General features: G+C 39.8%; 2 protein-coding genes and 1 long non-coding RNA gene across 3 annotated transcripts; all 3 read left to right on the forward strand.

Moving 5' to 3' along the window:
• The first annotated feature begins 235 nt into the window (after positions 1–235).
• LOC125012843 lies at positions 236–2,959 on the forward strand. Its single transcript, XR_007113327.1, has 4 exons — positions 236–784; positions 1,034–1,167; positions 1,520–1,555; positions 2,481–2,959. It is a non-coding gene; the product is annotated as an uncharacterized LOC125012843 (long non-coding RNA).
• Positions 2,960–2,983: 24 nt separating this feature from the next.
• On the forward strand, positions 2,984–7,681 carry LOC125012772 (GTPase IMAP family member 8-like). Its single transcript, XM_047592905.1, is given in 3 exon segments — positions 2,984–3,101; positions 4,342–4,986; positions 4,989–7,681. Coding segments are annotated over 3 exon segments (2,727 nt in total). The 5' UTR covers positions 2,984–3,079; the 3' UTR covers positions 7,049–7,681.
• A 595-nt stretch (positions 7,682–8,276) lies between these two features.
• On the forward strand, positions 8,277–16,949 carry LOC125012766 (GTPase IMAP family member 8-like). The gene is given in 7 exon segments (XM_047592899.1): positions 8,277–8,808; positions 9,058–9,192; positions 9,545–9,580; positions 10,506–11,126; positions 12,368–13,522; positions 13,777–14,931; positions 14,934–16,949. Coding segments are annotated over 5 exon segments (3,369 nt in total). The 5' UTR covers positions 8,277–8,808; positions 9,058–9,192; positions 9,545–9,564; the 3' UTR covers positions 15,356–16,949.
• Positions 16,950–17,725: the final 776 nt, after the last annotated feature.

The following is a 17,725-nucleotide window of genomic DNA, read 5'->3' on the forward strand; positions in this document are numbered from 1 at the left end:
AATAATAAAGAAGACAGATATGAATGAAGATGATTGGTTGATGCTTTACAGATCAGATGAACAATCACATAAACTTACTGTGTTAACTTAATCATTTTTACTCTAGCTTGGTCTCTGCTGATGTTATCCATCAAATGCCCTCTAGGGGTCAGTGTTCTGTAACTTTCCACAGTTATCCAGCCCAGTGATGTGAAGTGAAAAGGTCCGAATCTCTCTGACCTGTTTGTTCTCCAGGTCAGTGAACGTTGCCACCATGTAGCTTCTCTCAGTTTCTGATCATTCAACATAAAACTTTTAATCTTAAATGTTGTTGTCTCTCTGCTCCTCCACTGGCCACAGTAGCAGACTAAGTGAGTCTGGCTGGTGTTTAATGAGCTGAACCAGTCACAGCTGAGTAGAAGTGAATACAGGGACGTGTTGAAGACGAACACATCTCAGCTGCTCAGATGAGTTTATGCAACTTTTACAACAGCCCCTTGTACATAATCTATAAATCAGTCAATCAGTCTGTTGGAGTCACTTCCTGGTTGTGTTGAGTTGTGACTCGTTGCTGTGTTTTTACTTTCACTTTCATCGTGGATCGAGTCTCACAAACAGTTGAACTTAATACTGTATAAATGATGGATTGAACTCATTTAAAACTCATTTAAAACCAGGATAGTCGAAGCTTCCACGTGAACCGTTTGTTCCTGTCGCGTGGATCGATCGATCAATCAGCTGATTGGAGGATTCGGACCTTTAATTTAATCTGAGGCTTCACACACGGATCGATGCAGGTCGATCAGTGAGTATCAGCTGTTCTTCATCCTACAAGTGGATTCAAATAGATTCTGATGAAGTGACTCTTCACTGTTTTAACTGCTCACTGATAATAAACTCTTCCAGTCACATGTTAGAGACTTAAAGTCTGGTCCAGACTAGTTCCTGGTGTGTTTGTGCTCAGACTAGTTCCTGGAATCTGTTTATTGAATTAAATCTTGTCTCAGTTTCTTTATCCAGTTTGTCCTCTCTGATTGTCTTGACATGTCTTCAGAGCTGAATGCAGGGACACTGATCTCAGTGAGACGTTCCAGGACTCAGACCAGAGGACACAGAGCAGAAAGTTTTTTTTCGTTGAGAGAAGAGTCGTTGGTTTCCAGCAGAGTGACATCATGGCTGCAGCATCTGGTGAGTCCAGTCTAACTTTGATATGAGAAGAAATAAATGGTGACTTCCTCCTCTACTAAAGTGAGGACATTACTTCTTTACGTCCATGTTAATGTTGTCAGAAATGTTTTGGTGCCCTCTTGTGGTTGAACTGAAACATTGGTCACAATCAGCTGCTCTGCTCTTTTATTTCTCTTTGATGCCAGTTTCTTATTTTCACGCCTGTTTCTGTTGTTTGATAGATCAGATGAACTGATGAGTATCAGGAAACTCAAAGACCATGTGTCAGTTTTTAATAGAAGAGTTTTAATCTTTCTAGTTTCTGTTTGTGCTGTAGCTGTTCAGTGGTAATTGTCATATTTTATTTCCACAGAGTGAACAAGCAGCTATGAAATGCTTCCCCCCACCAGTAAGTTCAACTGATCTGATTCTGCTTCCACACAGGTTCAACAAAAAGCTAAAAGTTGAACAGGAGTCATTTTCCTTTCCTTCTGCCTCTTTCTGTTGGTGAAACCTGATCTAAATGATGCTACAGCGTCAAGTCTTGTTTCCCTTGACGTCACAAACACTTCCAGTTGTTTATAAAGAACGACTGAGAGCTATAGAGAATAGATTCTGTGAAAACTGAAACGTTAAAATAATCTCACATGAAGACATTAACATTTCTCTACCTGGCTGGACCCAAGCGGACGTTGATCCATATGATCAGGTTCTGTTCAGTGTTTCCTCCCGATAACAGGGAGTTTCTTCCTCTGGTCTTTCTCTGGGTTCAGCCTCTGAGTTCTCTACAGCAAAGTTTAATGTTTCCTTCAGAACATAGAATATAAAAAAAGATTGAAAACATCAGAGGACTTTCACACAGTACTGAAAGTAGACAAAGAGAAACAAATCAAACAATGTCCTTCCACAACATTTCTACTGGATTAAGATCAGGACTTTGACTGTTACAACAACAACTCTTTTTCTGAGCTCCTCACAAAGCTCCTTTGTCCGTTGTCATCACACACTTCAACACAAACATGAGACAAATCCCTGATTTATAGAAACTGAACCAGGAACTGAGTCTCATCACGTTGATGGAAACACTTCTGGACACATGGATTCTGGTTTAATCCTGCACCTCTCTGATATGTAACATTGGCTCATTTTACTAAATAAAGAAATACACAGTATTTCTGTTTCATGTGTTTGGATTCTCTTTGTCTACTTTCAGGACTTCTGTTGATGTTTTGAATGATTTTTTTTTTTCAGAAATTTGAGGGAACAAAAGCTTTTAAGCGTCTCTATATTTAATTCATTATCAGCTGACAGATTGTTTCCGTCTCTTCTTTCAGTGTCTGAGCTGAGGGTTGTTCTGTTGGGGAACACCTGGACTGAGAGGAGTTCAGCTGGAAACTTCATCCTGGGAGAGACTGTGTTCAACACTGAGAAAGAACCAGACTGCTGTGTGAGAGTCAGTGGACGATGCATGTATAGACGGATTGTTCTCATCAACCCTCCAGATCTGCTGCATCTGAACGTCTCTGAAGACAAACTGACAGAGTCCATAGAAGAATGTGTGAGACTCTCTGATCCTGGACCTCATGTGTTCCTGCTGGTTCTACAGCCTGAAGACTTCACCGAGCAACACAGACAGAGGCTTCAAACCATCCTTGAAAACTTTGGTGATCAATCATTTGAACATTCCCTCATATTGATATCAAAACCTGCCAAGATCAAATCAGGTTCAATGGAGAACTACATGGAACAACCAGCTTTAAAACACATGTACAGAATGTGCAGGTACAGATATGTGAAGCAGAGTGAAGTTGAACTTCTGGAACTGGGGACACGCTTTGCTCAGATTGTGAGAGAGAACAACGGAGAGCATGTGAGCTGTGGTTTATCTGGAAATGGAGCAAAGCTGAGACACCAGGAACCACTGCCTGTCAACATGGATCCTACTCGAGCTGCAGGTAAGAGGTGGTGATGAAACCTAAACATGTGTTTAGACATCTGTTGTTCAGCTGCTGCAAGTTCAAAAAGGTTCAGTGGAAAGAACAGTTTCAACCAAATGAGCTTCGATCTGATAAAACACTTAAGAAATTCATGTCTTCTAAGATCTAAGGCTGCCATGTTATATTACAATATGCACCAATCAGCAACTGCATTTCAACACAAAATCTGGGTCCTGGGTTTTCATGTGGAGGCTTTTGTTCCACCACCTGAACTTTGTTACAAACCTTCATGGGAACAGTAAAAAGGTTTTTCCTTCCATCCTGGAGCCATGTGTAAATGTGATTTATCAAACCAGAACCAACCACCTCCATGTTCTAATTCTGAGCTCTCATCAGAGATCAGGGTCAGCGTGGACACCCTGGATGGTCTGCAGCTAAACAGCCCCCGACTAAACAAACTGTGATTCACTGATGTTCTGACTCTTCTCTATCAGAACCAGTATCGACTTCTTCAGTGATCTCATCTGTTGGATCAGAATAACACATACCCTCCACTGTGACCCAGTCCTTGTCAAAGTCAAATCCTTCCACTTGAACATTTTACCTGCTTCTACAATCAGCTCTGAGAACAAACTGTTCAAATGTGGTCTAATATACCCATGGACAGAAGCCATAAGATCCAGATGATCAGTGTTATTCATCTGACCAGTGGTTCTAATCTTATGGCTGATTCGTGTATCTAAAAAAGTTTCTTTTGTTTTGGAGAAAAGAGCACAATCTTAAATAGACTGAAAAAGAAGAAGAGTATAAGTATTACTGTTGACGTGATCTAATATAACCACTGCAGTACAGCTCAGTAATGGACTGTAGCTGCTGGCATCAACACTTCTGGTCTGCTGAAGATCAGGCTACAATCAGGGTCAAAGAAAGAGTTTCTTCCTAATCCACTTTTAACAGACTCAATACAAACACTCTTTATTATCATTTTAGAGAAGCATCCACATTATGTTTGCATCTCAGAGCTGCAGCAGTGAACATAACAACAGGAGGTGATGGATTGTCAGTAATGGATGTCTTTGACTCTGTCCACCTCTTCTCTGGTCATGTGAAGTGTGTGATTGTGTCTTCATGGACCAGATTATTATCTGAACACCACGTAGAACCAACTGTTTCCTCCTTAACACAAACAGTCCTCCTTATAACCTACTGATGAGTTCGTAACTACTTTTAAATGTTTTGTTTTCCTGTTGTTTGACAGCTCGAGGAGTCAGGATTGTTCTGTTTGGGAAAAGTGAAGAAGAAAAGATGACACTAGGAGACTTCATCATGAAGAAAAAATCTTTTCACTTTCAAACTTTCTCTCCAAAACAACATTGTGAGTTTGCTGATGGAGAATGGAAAGGAGAACCATTAACAGTGGTGAAAACTCCAGACATGTTCAGTCTGTCTGTGGAATCAGTGAGAGAAGAGATGAAGAACTGTGTGAGTCTCTGTCCTCCTGGACCAAATGTTCTGCTGCTGTTAGTGAGGCCTTCTGATTTCACTGAGGAGAACAGAAAAACTCTGAAGTTCATCCTGAGTTTGTTTGGACGAGATGTCTTTAAATATTCAGTGGTGGTCAGCACTTACAAGCATCAGTGGAATGAAACAAGTGTCTCTGTGAACAAGCTGCTTGATGAATGTGATGGAAGACACTACAACATGTTCAAAGAGGATCACAACCAGCTGATGGAGCAGATTGAGAAGATTGTTGATGAGACTGAAGAGAGCATCAAACCAAAGTTAAACCTGGTTCTGTGTGGGAGGAGAGAAGCAGGGAAGACTTCAGCAGTCAAAGCCATTTTAGGTCAGACAGAGCTTCATTCAGCCTCCAACTCATCAGAGTGTGTTCAGAATCAGGGAGAGTGTGTGGACGTTGGGTTTCCCTGGTGGAGCTGCCTGCCTTGGATGGAAAACCTCAGGAGGCAGTGATGAAGGAATCATTGAGGTGTATCTCCCTCTGTGATCCTGAGGGCGTCCATGCCTTCATCCTGGTCCTACCTGTGGATCCCCTCACTGATGAAGACAAGGGAGAGTTAGAGATCATCCAGAACACATTCAGCTCTCGAGTCAATGACTTCACCATCATTCTGTTCACTGTGGAGTCAGATCCAACTCATCCAGCTGTTGTTGACTTTGTAGAAAGAGACAGAGACATCCAGGAGATCTGTCAACGTTTTGGAGGAAGATCTTTTGTTCTCAACATCAAGAACAAACAGCAGATCCCACAACTGTTGGAGAGAGTTGAACAGATGAGAGTTCAAGGATCCAAATGTTTCACTAAAGACATGTTCACCAAGGCTCAGATGGAGATGGTAGCAAAGCTTAAAGATGAAGTGAACAGTTTAAAGCATAAAAGTGAGAAGGGAACCAGTGATCAATGTCAGAGCAGAGAGCCTCTCAGGATGGTGCTGATTGGGAAGACTGGTAATGGAAAGAGTGCAACTGCAAACACCATTCTAGGTGAAGAACATTTTAAATCTACAACAAGCTCCAAGTCAGTGACAAAGTTTTGCCTGAAAGCAGCAGGAGAGGTTGATGGTCAGCCTGTCATTCTGGTCGATACTCCTGGTTTATTTGATACAGCTCTGTCCAACGATGACGTTCAAGAGGAGCTTGTGAAATGCATCAGTTTGTTGTCTCCTGGACCTCATGTGATCTTACTGGTGCTGCAGATCGGTCGCTTCACACGGGATGAAAAAGAGACTGTGGAGCTGATCAAGAAATACTTTGGAAAGAAATCAGGAGATCACATCATCATTATATTCACCAGAGGAGACGATCTCAGTCAGTCAATTGAAACTTACATAGAAAACAGTGAAGAGAGTTTACAAAAACTGATAAATGACTGTGGAGGGAGATATCAGGTGTTCAAGAATAAGGAAAAGAAAAACCTCACACAAGTCAGAAAGTTGATCACTAAGATTAATGAGATGGTGAAGAAAAATGGAGGCAGCTGCTACACCAGCGAGATGTTCCAATAGGCTGAAGCAGCCATTCAGAAGGAGGTGGAGAAGATCCTGAAGGAGAAGGAAGAAGAGATGAAGAGGAAGGAGGAGGAGCTTCAAAGAAGACATGAGGAAGAAATGGAAGAAATGAAAAGAAGAATCGAGAAAGAGAGAGAAGAAATTGAAAGAGAGAGGAAACAGAGAGAGATACAGATTAAAGAAATGAAGGAGAATATTAAAAAGGAGCGTGAAGAGAGGAAGAAAGAACAGGAAATGAGAGAAGAAGAAGAGAGGGAAAGAAAAACACAGGAAGAACTTCAGCAACAGCAGTGGGAAGAAGAACGAGAAGCTCTGGAGAAACAAATCAAGTCAGAATCAGATGAGAAGGAAACGATTGACAGAAAACTGGAGGAGAGCAGAAAGGAGATGGAAGAAAAACGACAGATCTGGGAAAAGGAACGAAAAGAATGGTGGGAGAAAAGATGTAGAGAAAATGACCAGAGGTGTAAGGAGGAGAAAGAAAAACATAAAAAGCTCCAAAAAGAGTATGAAGAGAAACGAGAACAATATGAACTCAAAAGGAAACAAGAAGATCAAAAGAGAAGAGCAGAGGAAGAAAAGGAGAGGAAGAAATTAGAGGACAACTACAAGAGAAAAATGGAGGACATGAAGAAGAAATACGAAGAAGAGGTCAGAAAACAAGCTGAACAATTCAACGAGTTCAAAGAGAAATACATTAACAACTTTGAAGCTCTGATGAAAAAACACAACGAGGAAATCAAAGCTCTGAGACAACGGCATGAAGAAGAAATGAAAGAGAAACAGGAGAAACGCAGCAAAGAGGACAAGCACTCGATTAAAAAACAAAATCAGCTAAAACAAGAACTGGATCAACTAAAAGAAAAACATGAACAAGAATCAAAGACTTGCCATGATTTGAACATTGTTAAAATCAAACCTGAATGCACAATCTGCTGATGATCTGGAACTCTTCATATTACTCATATTACTTCATATTATTCACTGATTTAAAGTCCTTAAAACACAGTTTTAAGGACTTTAGCAACTCATGATGTAATAAAAGTTCATAATGTAATAAAATCATGAGCGGGTAACAGAATAACAGATTTGTGCATAATGTAATAACAGCTCATAATGTAATAACTGTTCATAATATAATAACAGTTCATAATGTAATAACTGTTCATAATGTAATAACTGTTCATGATGTAGTAACAGCTTGTGATGTAGTAACAGTCTAATAATGACTCATATTGTGAGAAAAGTGTTGCGTTGTCATCTTTTTTACCTGTGTCATTCCTGCAGCGGTGGAAGGAAATGCTGTCCTCTTTCTTACCTCTGCCCCCAGTACACATACGTAACAAAGTGTTTTCTGTTTTATATGATTTCGCTAAATTCTTGCAGTATTTGTTTCCTTTGTCAGTTTGATAACTGAGTTATTGTTGGTGTGTATTAAATGTTTTTATGTTTAAATGATTTTGAAAACAATCAAACAAGATGTTACTTAATGAACTTCACTGCTTTTAATACTTAAAGGAGATAAATGAAAATATAACGTGGAGACGAATAAATCATCAGTAACAGAACTAACCATGGTTTATGTATTTATTGACTCCTTTTTTCAGCCATGCAGATTTATTTACTTGTTTCTGTGACAAACTCATTTCTAAAACCTACAAGCTGGAAAAAGACTCTTAGTGAGTTAAAAAAAAGACATTTTACTGAATACAAATTCATGTTTTACAAGTCTGATCAAACGGTTCCTTTATTATATGCAGTCATTTGTTTCTTATTCTTATTTTTAGGTCTCACAAGTAAAACTATATTATGATGGGATATATTATAATATTTTAAATGTGATGTCAACATTTAAATGTTGTTGGGAAGTTTAACCTTTAAGAAGTATCAGAAAAAAATAGTTAAAAGTGCAATAATAATAAAGAAGACAGATATGAATGAAGATGATTGGTTGATGCTTTACAGATCAGATGAACAATCACATAAACTTACTGTGTTTAACTTAATCATTTTTACTCTAGCTTGGTCTCTGCTGATGTTATCCATCAAATGCCCTCTAGGGGTCAGTGTTCTGTAACTTTCCACAGTTATCCAGCCCAGTGATGTGAAGTGAAAAGGTCCGAATCTCTCTGACCTGTTTGTTCTCCAGGTCAGTGAACGTTGCCACCATGTAGCTTCTCTCAGTTTCTGATCATTCAACATAAAACTTTTAATCTTAAATGTTGTTGTCTCTCTGCTCCTCCACTGGCCACAGTAGCAGACTAAGTGAGTCTGGCTGGTGTTTAATGAGCTGAACCAGTCACAGCTGAGTAGAAGTGAATACAGGGACGTGTTGAAGACGAACACATCTCAGCTGCTCAGATGAGTTTATGCAACTTTTACAACAGCCCCTTGTACATAATCTATAAATCAGTCAATCAGTCTGTTGGAGTCACTTCCTGGTTGTGTTGAGTTGTGACTCGTTGCTGTGTTTTTACTTTCACTTTCATCGTGGATCGAGTCTCACAAACAGTTGAACTTAATACTGTATAAATGATGGATTGAACTCATTTAAAACTCATTTAAAACCAGGATAGTCGAAGCTTCCACGTGAACCGTTTGTTCCTGTCGCGTGGATCGATCGATCAATCAGCTGATTGGAGGATTCGGACCTTTAATTTAATCTGAGGCTTCACACACGGATCGATGCAGGTCGATCAGTGAGTATCAGCTGTTCTTCATCCTACAAGTGGATTCAAATAGATTCTGATGAAGTGACTCTTCACTGTTTTAACTGCTCACTGATAATAAACTCTTCCAGTCACATGTTAGAGACTTAAAGTCTGGTCCAGACTAGTTCCTGGTGTGTTTGTGCTCAGACTAGTTCCTGGAATCTGTTTATTGAATTAAATCTTGTCTCAGTTTCTTTATCCAGTTTGTCCTCTCTGATTGTCTTGACATGTCTTCAGAGCTGAATGCAGGGACACTGATCTCAGTGAGACGTTCCAGGACTCAGACCAGAGGACACAGAGCAGAAAGTTTTTTTTTCGTTGAGAGAAGAGTCGTTGGTTTCCAGCAGAGTGACATCATGGCTGCAGCATCTGGTGAGTCCAGTCTAACTTTGATATGAGAAGAAATAAATGGTGACTTCCTCCTCTACTAAAGTGAGGACATTACTTCTTTACGTCCATGTTAATGTTGTCAGAAATGTTTTGGTGCCCTCTTGTGGTTGAACTGAAACATTGGTCACAATCAGCTGCTCTGCTCTTTTATTTCTCTTTGATGCCAGTTTCTTATTTTCACGCCTGTTTCTGTTGTTTGATAGATCAGATGAACTGATGAGTATCAGGAAACTCAAAGACCATGTGTCAGTTTTTAATAGAAGAGTTTTAATCTTTCTAGTTTCTGTTTGTGCTGTAGCTGTTCAGTGGTAATTGTCATATTTTATTTCCACAGAGTGAACAAGCAGCTATGAAATGCTTCCCCCCACCAGTAAGTTCAACTGATCTGATTCTGCTTCCACACAGGTTCAACAAAAAGCTAAAAGTTGAACAGGAGTCATTTTCCTTTCCTTCTGCCTCTTTCTGTTGGTGAAACCTGATCTAAATGATGCTACAGCGTCAAGTCTTGTTTCCCTTGACGTCACAAACACTTCCAGTTGTTTATAAAGAACGACTGAGAGCTATAGAGAATAGATTCTGTGAAAACTGAAACGTTAAAATAATCTCACATGAAGACATTAACATTTCTCTACCTGGCTGGACCCAAGCGGACGTTGATCCATATGATCAGGTTCTGTTCAGTGTTTCCTCCCGATAACAGGGAGTTTCTTCCTCTGGTCTTTCTCTGGGGTTCAGCCTCTGAGTTCTCTACAGCAAAGTTTAATGTTTCCTTCAGAACATAGAATATAAAAAAAGATTGAAAACATCAGAGGACTTTCACACAGTACTGAAAGTAGACAAAGAGAAACAAATCAAACAATGTCCTTCCACAACATTTCTACTGGATTAAGATCAGGACTTTGACTGTTACAACAACAACTCTTTTTCTGAGCTCCTCACAAAGCTCCTTTGTCCGTTGTCATCACACACTTCAACACAAACATGAGACAAATCCCTGATTTATAGAAACTGAACCAGGAACTGAGTCTCATCACGTTGATGGAAACACTTCTGGACACATGGATTCTGGTTTAATCCTGCACCTCTCTGATATGTAACATTGGCTCATTTTACTAAATAAAGAAATACACAGTATTTCTGTTTCATGTGTTTGGATTCTCTTTGTCTACTTTCAGGACTTCTGTTGATGTTTTGAATGATTTTTTTTTTCAGAAATTTGAGGGAACAAAAGCTTTTAAGCGTCTCTATATTTAATTCATTATCAGCTGACAGATTGTTTCCGTCTCTTCTTTCAGTGTCTGAGCTGAGGGTTGTTCTGTTGGGGAACACCTGGACTGAGAGGAGTTCAGCTGGAAACTTCATCCTGGGAGAGACTGTGTTCAACACTGAGAAAGAACCAGACTGCTGTGTGAGAGTCAGTGGACGATGCATGTATAGACGGATTGTTCTCATCAACCCTCCAGATCTGCTGCATCTGAACGTCTCTGAAGACAAACTGACAGAGTCCATAGAAGAATGTGTGAGACTCTCTGATCCTGGACCTCATGTGTTCCTGCTGGTTCTACAGCCTGAAGACTTCACCGAGCAACACAGACAGAGGCTTCAAACCATCCTTGAAAACTTTGGTGATCAATCATTTGAACATTCCCTCATATTGATATCAAAACCTGCCAAGATCAAATCAGGTTCAATGGAGAACTACATGGAACAACCAGCTTTAAAACACATGTACAGAATGTGCAGGTACAGATATGTGAAGCAGAGTGAAGTTGAACTTCTGGAACTGGTGACACGCTTTGCTCAGATTGTGAGAGAGAACAACGGAGAGCATGTGAGCTGTGGTTTATCTGGAAATGGAGCAAAGCTGAGACACCAGGAACCACTGCCTGTCAACATGGATCCTACTCGAGCTGCAGGTAAGAGGTGGTGATGAAACCTAAACATGTGTTTAGACATCTGTTGTTCAGCTGCTGCAAGTTCAAAAAGGTTCAGTGGAAAGAACAGTTTCAACCAAAATGAGCTTCGATCTGATAAAACACTTAAGAAATTCATGTCTTCTAAGATCTAAGGCTGCCATGTTATATTACAATATGCACCAATCAGCAACTGCATTTCAACACAAAATCTGGGTCCTGGGTTTTCATGTGGAGGCTTTTGTTCCACCACCTGAACTTTGTTACAAACCTTCATGGGAACAGTAAAAGGTTTTCCTTCCATCCTGGAGCCATGTGTAAATGTGATTTATCAAACCAGAACCAACCACCTCCATGTTCTAATTCTGAGCTCTCATCAGAGATCAGGGGTCAGCGTGGACACCCTGGATGGTCTGCAGCTAAACAGCCCCCGACTAAACAAACTGTGATTCACTGAGTGTTCTGACTCTTCTCTATCAGAACCAGTATCGACTTCTTCAGTGATCTCATCTGTTGGATCAGAATAACACATACCCTCCACTGTGACCCAGTCCTTGTCAAAGTCAAATCCTTCCACTTGAACATTTTACCTGCTTCTACAATCAGCTCTGAGAACAAACTGTTCAAATGTGGTCTAATATACCCATGGACAGAAGCCATAAGATCCAGATGATCAGTGTTATTCATCTGACCAGGTGGTTCTAATCTTATGGCTGATTCGTGTATCTAAAAAGTTTCTTTTGTTTTGGAGAAAAGAGCACAATCTTAAATAGACTGAAAAAGAAGAAGAGTATAAGTATTACTGTTGACGTGATCTAATATAACCACTGCAGTACAGCTCAGTAATGGACTGTAGCTGCTGGCATCAACACTTCTGGTCTGCTGAAGATCAGGCTACAATCAGGGTCAAAGAAAGAGTTTCTTCCTAATCCACTTTTAACAGACTCAATACAAACACTCTTTATTATCATTTTAGAGAAGCATCCACATTATGTTTGCATCTCAGAGCTGCAGCAGTGAACATAACAACAGGAGGTGATGGATTGTCAGTAATGGGATGTCTTTGACTCTGTCCACCTCTTCTCTGGTCATGTGAAGTGTGTGATTGTGTCTTCATGGACCAGATTATTATCTGAACACCACGTAGAACCAACTGTTTCCTCCTTAACACAAACAGTCCTCCTTATAACCTACTGATGAGTTCGTAACTACTTTTAAATGTTTGTTTTCCTGTTGTTTGACAGCTCGAGGAGTCAGGATTGTTCTGTTTGGGAAAAGTGAAGAAGAAAAGATGACACTAGGAGACTTCATCATGAAGAAAAAATCTTTTCACTTTCAAACTTTCTCTCCAAAACAACATTGTGAGTTTGCTGATGGAGAATGGAAAGGAGAACCATTAACAGTGGTGAAAACTCCAGACATGTTCAGTCTGTCTGTGGAATCAGTGAGAGAAGAGATGAAGAACTGTGTGAGTCTCTGTCCTCCTGGACCAAATGTTCTGCTGCTGTTAGTGAGGCCTTCTGATTTCACTGAGGAGAACAGAAAAACTCTGAAGTTCATCCTGAGTTTGTTTGGACGAGATGTCTTTAAATATTCAGTGGTGGTCAGCACTTACAAGCATCAGTGGAATGAAACAAGTGTCTCTGTGAACAAGCTGCTTGATGAATGTGATGGAAGACACTACAACATGTTCAAAGAGGATCACAACCAGCTGATGGAGCAGATTGAGAAGATTGTTGATGAGACTGAAGAGAGCATCAAACCAAAGTTAAACCTGGTTCTGTGTGGGAGGAGAGAAGCAGGGAAGACTTCAGCAGTCAAAGCCATTTTAGGTCAGACAGAGCTTCATTCAGCCTCCAACTCATCAGAGTGTGTTCAGAATCAGGGAGAGGTGTGTGGACGTTGGGTTTCCCTGGTGGAGCTGCCTGCCTTGGATGGAAAACCTCAGGAGGCAGTGATGGAGGAATCATTGAGGTGTATCTCCCTCTGTGATCCTGAGGGCGTCCATGCCTTCATCCTGGTCCTACCTGTGGCTCCCCTCACTGATGAAGACAAGGGAGAGTTAGAGATCATCCAGAACACATTCAGCTCTCGAGTCAATGACTTCACCATCATTCTGTTCACTGTGGAGTCAGATCCAACTCATCCAGCTGTTGTTAACTTTGTAGACAGAGACAGAGACATCCAGGAGATCTGTCAACGTTTTGGAGGAAGATATTTTGTTCTCAACATCAAGAACAAACAGCAGATCCCACAGCTGTTGGACAGAGTTGAACAGATGAGAGTCACTAAGGACAAACCAAGCTGCTACACAACAGGAACATTTGCTCAGGCTCAGATGGAGAAAGTCTTACAACAACAGGATGAACTTGAGAAGCTGAAAAAGATCAAAGTTTCCTGTAAGTCCTTTAATTTCTCATGTGTCTCTTTGTCCATACTCATGTCTCTACATTACAGTCTTGAGTCGACAGTAAACTGTAGCTACTGTGAACCTTTAAGCTAACTCCAGATGTGTGGATGTTGTGTCTCTTGTTAATAAATGGAGGAAAACTCTCCTTTAAATCATTTTGTTCATGACACACTGACATAAAATAGAAGAATACAAACTGAAAAGAAGAATCAATTAACAAACTGCTTTTTAACTCTGTTCCAGCTGCAGGTGATGAAGAGAAGCAGAGTCCAGAGCGTCTCAGGATTGTGTTGATAGGGAAGACTGGTTGTGGAAAGAGTTCTACAGGAAACACCATTCTAGGAAGAAAACAGTTTAAAGCTGATTCTAGTTACACATCAGTCACCAAATTTTGTCATAAAGCTCAGGGTGAGGTGGACGGTCGTCCTGTTGTTGTAGTGGACACTCCTGGTCTGTTTAACTCAACTTTGTCCCATGAAGACGTCAATGAGGAGATGGTGAAATGTATCAGTCTTCTGGCTCCAGGACCACATGTCTTCCTGTTGGTGTTACAGATTGGAAGATTCACAAAAGAGGAGAAGGAGACACTGAAACTCATCAAGAAAGGATTTGGAAAGAATTCAGAAAAGTTCACAATCATTCTATTAACTGGAGGAGATTTGTTGAAACAACATAAACTGTCCATTGAAGAATACATAGAAACAAATTGTGATGATTCCTTTAAGAAGCTTATCTCTGACTGTGGAGGAAGATACCATGTGTTTTATAATCGTGATGAAAACAACCAGCAACAAGTCAGAGAGCTGATAACAAAGATTGACACCATGGTGAAGGAAAATGGAGGCAGCTGCTTCACCAATGAGATGCTGCAAGAGGCTGAAGCAGCAATAAAGAAAGAAATGGAGAGAATCCTGAAGGAGAAGGAGGAAAAGATGAAGAGTCAGAGAGAAGAACTAGAAAGGAAACATGAGGAAGAAAAGGAAGAAATTAAAAGAAGAATGGAAAAAGAGAAAAAAGAAATTGAACAAGAGAGAGAACTAAGAGCAGAGCAACTTAAAGAAATGGAGGAAAACATCAAGAAGGAACGAGAGGAAAGAAAGAAGGAGCAGGGAGAAGAAGAAGAAATGAAAAGAAAACAGCAGGAAGAAAGACAACTATGGATGTGGGAACAAGAACGAGAAGCTTTGGAGAAAAAAATCAAGTTAGAATCAGAAGAAAAGGAAACAATTGATAGAAAACTGGAGGAGATGAGAAAAGAGATGGAAGAAAAACGAGAAGAATGGGAGAAAGAACGAAAAGAATGGTGGGAGAAACGATATCAAGAAAATGAACAGAGACGACAGGAGGAGAAAAGAAGAATGGATGAACTTGAAGAAAAGTACAAGCAGGAAAAAGAAGAAATGAAAAGAAACAAATAGAGGATCAGATCAGAAGAAAAGAGCAAGAGGAGAAAGAGAGAAAATATTTAGAAGAAAAACACAAACAAACTCTGAAGAATCTGAAGGAGAATTATGAAGATGACGCCAGACAGAAAGCTGAAGAGTTCAATGGATTTGAAAGGAAACATTTGAGGGAATTAGCAGCTCAGAAAGAAGAGTCTGAGAAACAAATGTATGAATTAATGAGACGTGTGACCAACAACACAGAAAACCTGAATAGAATCAAGTATTTACTGAGAAACCATGAGCAACAAATGAAGGAAGAGAAAAATGAGGCTGAAAAGGAAAATCTGCAGAAGTCACAGGAGAAAGAGATGAATAATTTGATCCAAAAGATTCTGAAACAAAAACTTGAGAACACATCAAGCTGCAGCATTTTATAAAGTCGTGTTCTTCTTCTTCTGTCCAGAATCCTTCAGACATCAGGACCTTTACAGAGCAGAGTCACATGTCGTCTTCTTCGTGTTCCTGTCTAGATTATCACGTCCTCACAGAACTCTGCTCTGATAATAATATTAATGAACCATCCACATGGACACACAGATCTACTGCAGCACTTATCACACCCACTTAATTCATGTTTTAAAGAATCTGGGACTCAGTCAAAGCTAGTGTGATGTTACTTTAATGACTTCAGGGTTTCTCAATGTGTATGATCATCTCTAGTAGAACAGTTAAAGAAGAACCAGATGAATGTTTAGGAACAAGTCAAAGTCCTGACCTTCATCCAGTAGAAATGTTGGAGCATCAGTTGATGAGAGGAAACCACCAACATCTCACACTGACCTGGTTCTGTTCTGATTAATGGGATCAAACTCCTCCAAGCTGCTCTCAGACAAACTCACAGATATGTGCATGATACATTTAGTGGGACAGTAAGGGTCATATTTCAGTTTCATGTCTTTCACTGGGTTCTCTTTCTCTACTTTCAGGACTTGTGTGAAAATTTGATAATGTTTTGAGTCATTTTTATGCAGAAATATAGAAAACAACCTTTAAGCTGCTCTGTACGTTAGAGATGACTGATTTCTGCTGTTGGACAATGTTTTTTTATTCCATTACATCTGGACCAGTTAACGTTATTGTTGATGAACTTATGAGACGTTGTGTGTTGTTCAGTGTGACTCTTTAAAGGACTCGTGTTCATTGAAGCTGTGTCTACCTGCTGATCAATGAGACCTTGTAGTTTTTACTCTTTCACACTCTCTAAATGGAGCTGATCTTCATTCTGGATTTTCTCTTCAGGTTTTTTCAAATCAACATTTTATGGTGGAAACATTTGATTTCTTTTCTTTCCTGTTTTATCTCAGACGTGTTAATGTTCAAAGAGTCGATGCAGCCAGATGCTGTTCATCCTGCAGGAAACCTTCATCTTCTGTTCTCTTTGAGCCTTTGTTTCTAAAATCCAAAGACATGAATGAAGAGGAAGCAGCAGGACTTCAGCAGGAAGCTCTGGTTTTCTTTACAACATGATGGAGAAATGATGTTTGTGATTTGAGTGAAATAAAATGTTCTGAAGTCACAACATGAACTGAACTATGAAACACATGAACATCTTTAACCTGATACCTGATGTGCAGATATCAGACTGTAGAGACAGAACACATTTTCTTTTTTATCCTGCTTTGATTTATTGAGTCTTTATTTCTGATTATGTAATGTAGATAGATTTCAGTGTATGTATTGATCATCCAGATTTTTATCTTGATATTTGATCCAAAGAAACTTGTAACCATGAGATAAACTGTCAGATGTGTCCTGATAAATAGAGTGACATTAGAAACATGTAGAACATCTGTATTTAGACGTCTTCTCTCCTTAACATGTCCACAATCTGTAGCTGATAAGAACTGATTTTACATTCTCGTCCAGTTCATTATTTACTAACCAGAGTATATGTTGAATATCTGACTCATTTTATTGGTTCATTGTGAAATTAAACAGCCACAGTATCTGAATAAAGCAAAGTGAACTGAGCACTGGACTGATGAGGTTTTGTCACATTAAGACTGAGAACACACTATCAAACATGTGACTCCTGATTAAAGGTTCACACATGATCAGTAGTGACCAACAAGAGAACAGCACAATATTTACCTGGCAGCTAAAACTCACCCACACATACAGCACAGTTCCAGTGTCCTCATGTCACAGGAACATTAACACTTTAGACGACTGGAAAACATGGAGGTACATATTAAAGAGGTTTAAATCTGACACTTGTTCTCCAGTTTACATGTGAATACTTTCAACTAACACATATTTATAAAAGAGGAGCAAAAAACAATAGAATCAAGAGAATCTGTCATAATTCCAGTTTTCATATCCTTAACTGAATTCTAACCAGCCATGAGGGGGCGATAGAGCCTCACTTCATTCACTGTGGCCTCTCACATGAAACACGTCACTGTTTTCTGTCTGTCTACACTACAACTACATTACCCAGGGTGCACTAAGGGTCACACACCTTCTGTTTTCACTCATGAATTCATGAAAACTATTTCTGGTCGAGGTCAAAAGCAGAAGAACAAGAAGAGTCAGTTAAGTCTGGGTTCAGAAAGTTGTATGATGGCGTATTCACAGGTTCTCAATGAAGCTGGTTGAGTTCATTTAAGTTGAGAATAAAGGAGCAGCTCAAGTTCACCACCTCCAGCTCTTTTAATGGAGACATAATGGAGACTGCAGCAGCTGGTGAGTCCTCTCACTGTCCTCTAACACTGTCCTTTTTAGAAAATCCTTGATTAGAGATTCAT

Source organism: Mugil cephalus, chromosome 8, assembly GCF_022458985.1.
Source record: "Mugil cephalus isolate CIBA_MC_2020 chromosome 8, CIBA_Mcephalus_1.1, whole genome shotgun sequence".
Lineage (NCBI taxonomy): Eukaryota > Metazoa > Chordata > Actinopteri > Mugiliformes > Mugilidae > Mugil > Mugil cephalus.